This window comes from Rhagoletis pomonella, unplaced genomic scaffold, assembly GCF_013731165.1.
Source record: "Rhagoletis pomonella isolate Grant_MI unplaced genomic scaffold, Rhpom_1.0 Rhpom_scaffold_00005, whole genome shotgun sequence".
Taxonomy (NCBI): Eukaryota; Metazoa; Arthropoda; class Insecta; order Diptera; family Tephritidae; genus Rhagoletis; species Rhagoletis pomonella.
Window position 1 is genome coordinate 10,626,675 of NW_023458559.1, and position 2,789 is coordinate 10,629,463.

At 39.2% G+C, this 2,789-nt stretch overlaps 1 protein-coding gene across 1 annotated transcript in view; it reads left to right on the forward strand.

Moving 5' to 3' along the window:
• Window positions 1-1,097: 1,097 nt before the first annotated feature.
• Window positions 1,098-2,789, forward strand: part of LOC118738697 (RNA-binding protein lark) — a gene marked incomplete at its 5' end in the record, with an annotated part of 46,405 nt that continues 44,713 nt past the window's right edge. Inside the window, 2 exon segments of the mRNA XM_036469609.1 lie at window positions 1,098-1,125; window positions 1,471-2,363. Coding sequence (XP_036325502.1) covers window positions 1,683-2,363 — 681 coding nt within the window.

Genomic DNA, 2,789 nt, shown 5'->3' on the forward strand with positions numbered 1-2,789 from the left:
ATTCTACTGCCTGAGGGTTATAATCCCTAAGTGCGGCCGAAGGCCGCTTACGTAGAAAGGTGTTCTCTGCAAAAGGTGTTCAGCTCCTTTTCTTCGCAAAACAGAAAGGAGAATTCTACTGCCTAAGAGTTATAATCCCTAAGTGCGGCCGTAGTCCGCCTACGCAGAAAAGTGTTCTCTGCAAACGGTGTGCAGCTCCTTTTCTTCGCAAAACAAAGGAGAATTCTACTGTCTGAGGGTTATAATCCCTAAGTGTGGCCGAAGGCCGCCTACGCAGAAAGGTGTTCTCTGCAAACGGTGTTCAGCTCCTTTTCTTCGCAAAACAGAACGGAGAATTCTACTAAGTTAAAATTCCGAATTAAAAATCCCCTTTTATTATTCAAAATTCCAGTCTGGTAGCACCAAGTTGTAATTTATTCTGCTATCTTGTTCATCGTTTATATGAAAACTTTAACAATAAATTATATAAGAACTATAGGGTTGCTAGAAAAAAGGGGGGTATTTTGGAAATCAGGGGGTCCTATTCTACCCCCCCTCATCACCCTTTTTTCTAGAATTTGCCGTCCGTCTACTAAAATTTTCCCCAACATTCTCTCAATTTCGGTGTTTAAAAACATTTAAATCTTTAAAAAACTTGCTGAATAATTTCCTAAAACGTAATCATAAATAATCCAATAAGGAACAGACTTTTATTTTGATTTAATATAAAAATTTCATCGATGTTACCACCAGCACGCTTTCTTTCAAATGAAAATATGGCTGTCAAACTATCGAATTGCCTGCAATAGATGTCAAGCAATAAGCGGTGACATATATTGCAGCACATGAGAAATAGGCGGTCTCCATTGGAAATATATTTTGTGACATAGTTATCACGACATCAGTGTTTTCCTGTGGAGACAGGGCCTTATGTTTCGTGGTCTCTCATTATTCGTCGATTTTCGATAACTTTGTGTTCTTAAAAACGAATGGCTTTCCGCGTCGTCTTCGTGAAAATTTTTTCGTTATAGAAGTTGTAGTTTTCCTCGTGTGGCAATTGTTTAATATATGCTACCTATATTATTTAATAAATAAGTCTTAGAATGCTTGTTTGAGTATTTTGAGGGTGACATAATTGGTTATTAGGTAAGTACCACATTTATTTTATCTGCAAATGTGTCATACTTTTTAGCCGCCATCTTTGAAAACTGCGTTCGCTTTAGCAAAACGCATTTGCGTTGAATGGCTAAAGTGTTAATTTAATATTCGACTTGTAAATAGCGGCAATTCATCATAAGGTGGTTCTTGGTTTTTATTTTGACGCCAAACTGCGTGTCTATTGGCTAATCTTCGCGTTTTTCGATTCGGGTCTTTCATCAAACGCCGTTTCGGCTTGTCACCGACATATTTCGCATATTCAATAACTAAATATAAATTAATGCTTCTCGGTTCTGACAAATTCTTTTAAACCTATTTGATTTAATAATGTAGAACTTCCGGGGAAAATTCAAAGCCGCATACGGTTCGTCATCTACTTATACCGCCACATTGTGCTGAGATTAGAAAGCTGATCGTTTCGTCGCGTCCGGCTATATCCGATCCATTAAGAGAAATTTTCGGCAAACGTTTGTTTTCCGCCCTCTTTGCTTGAGGATTATATAATTTTCAACACTTAATTCCAAGAATAACGGACAGCTGTTGAAATGCCTGGAGCAGGCACTTTCAAGCTTTTCATCGGGAATCTAGACGAGAAGACGCAGGCTACGGAGCTGCGGCCACTATTTGAAAAATACGGTACCGTCGTAGAATGTGATGTCGTGAAAAATTATGGCTTTGTTCATATGGAAACTGAACAGCAGGGTCGCGACGCCATTCAAAATTTGAACGGTTACGTGTTGAACGACAACGCCATTAAAGTGGAGGCGGCAAAAAGTCGACGCGCTCCTAATACGCCAACAACGAAAATCTTCGTGGGAAATTTAACGGATAAAACGCGTGCGCCCGAAGTGCGTGAATTGTTCCAAAAGTATGGAACTGTTGTCGAATGTGACATCGTTCGTAACTACGGCTTCGTTCATTTGGATTGCATCGGTGACGTTCAAGATGTTATCAAGGAGTTGAATGGTCGCGTCGTTGACGGTCAACCACTAAAAGTGCAAGTTTCTACTAGCCGTGTACGCCCAAAACCTGGCATGGGTGATCCGGAGCAGTGCTATCGTTGCGGTCGTTCCGGCCATTGGTCGAAAGAATGTCCACGCTTATACGGCGGTGAACGCGGTTTAAGTGCCGGCGGATATAGAGACCGAATGTACGGCCGTGATCCGTATCCTCCACCTCCACCACCACCACCATTCTTACGTGACAGGATCATGGATGGCTTTAGGGTAAATTATGAACTTACAGTTCCTTAATTTTTTCATTTTTGTTTTATTGTATACGCATTACACTACTCCCTTTTAATTTATATATTATGAATCCTTATATTAGCGGCAATATATTTGATTGAAAAGTTTATATCACAGATTGTATTTGGAAATCTCCTAACATGTTTTTTAAGATTTTAAGAATATTCCAGAATGTCCCATTTATTTTATTTTTTTTATTTACAAAGATATTGCAACTATAACTAAATTATAGTACAATATGTAGAAATAGAAGCTATGGCATCTATGGCTTTAAGCTAACTTATATGTGTATGTTGTAACGTTTGTGGATATATCGTCGGTCCCTACGAAGAGTAACACATTTCACTATTCGCGTGGGAGACTAGCACATTTCACTATTAGCGTGGAAGACTAGCACATTTCATT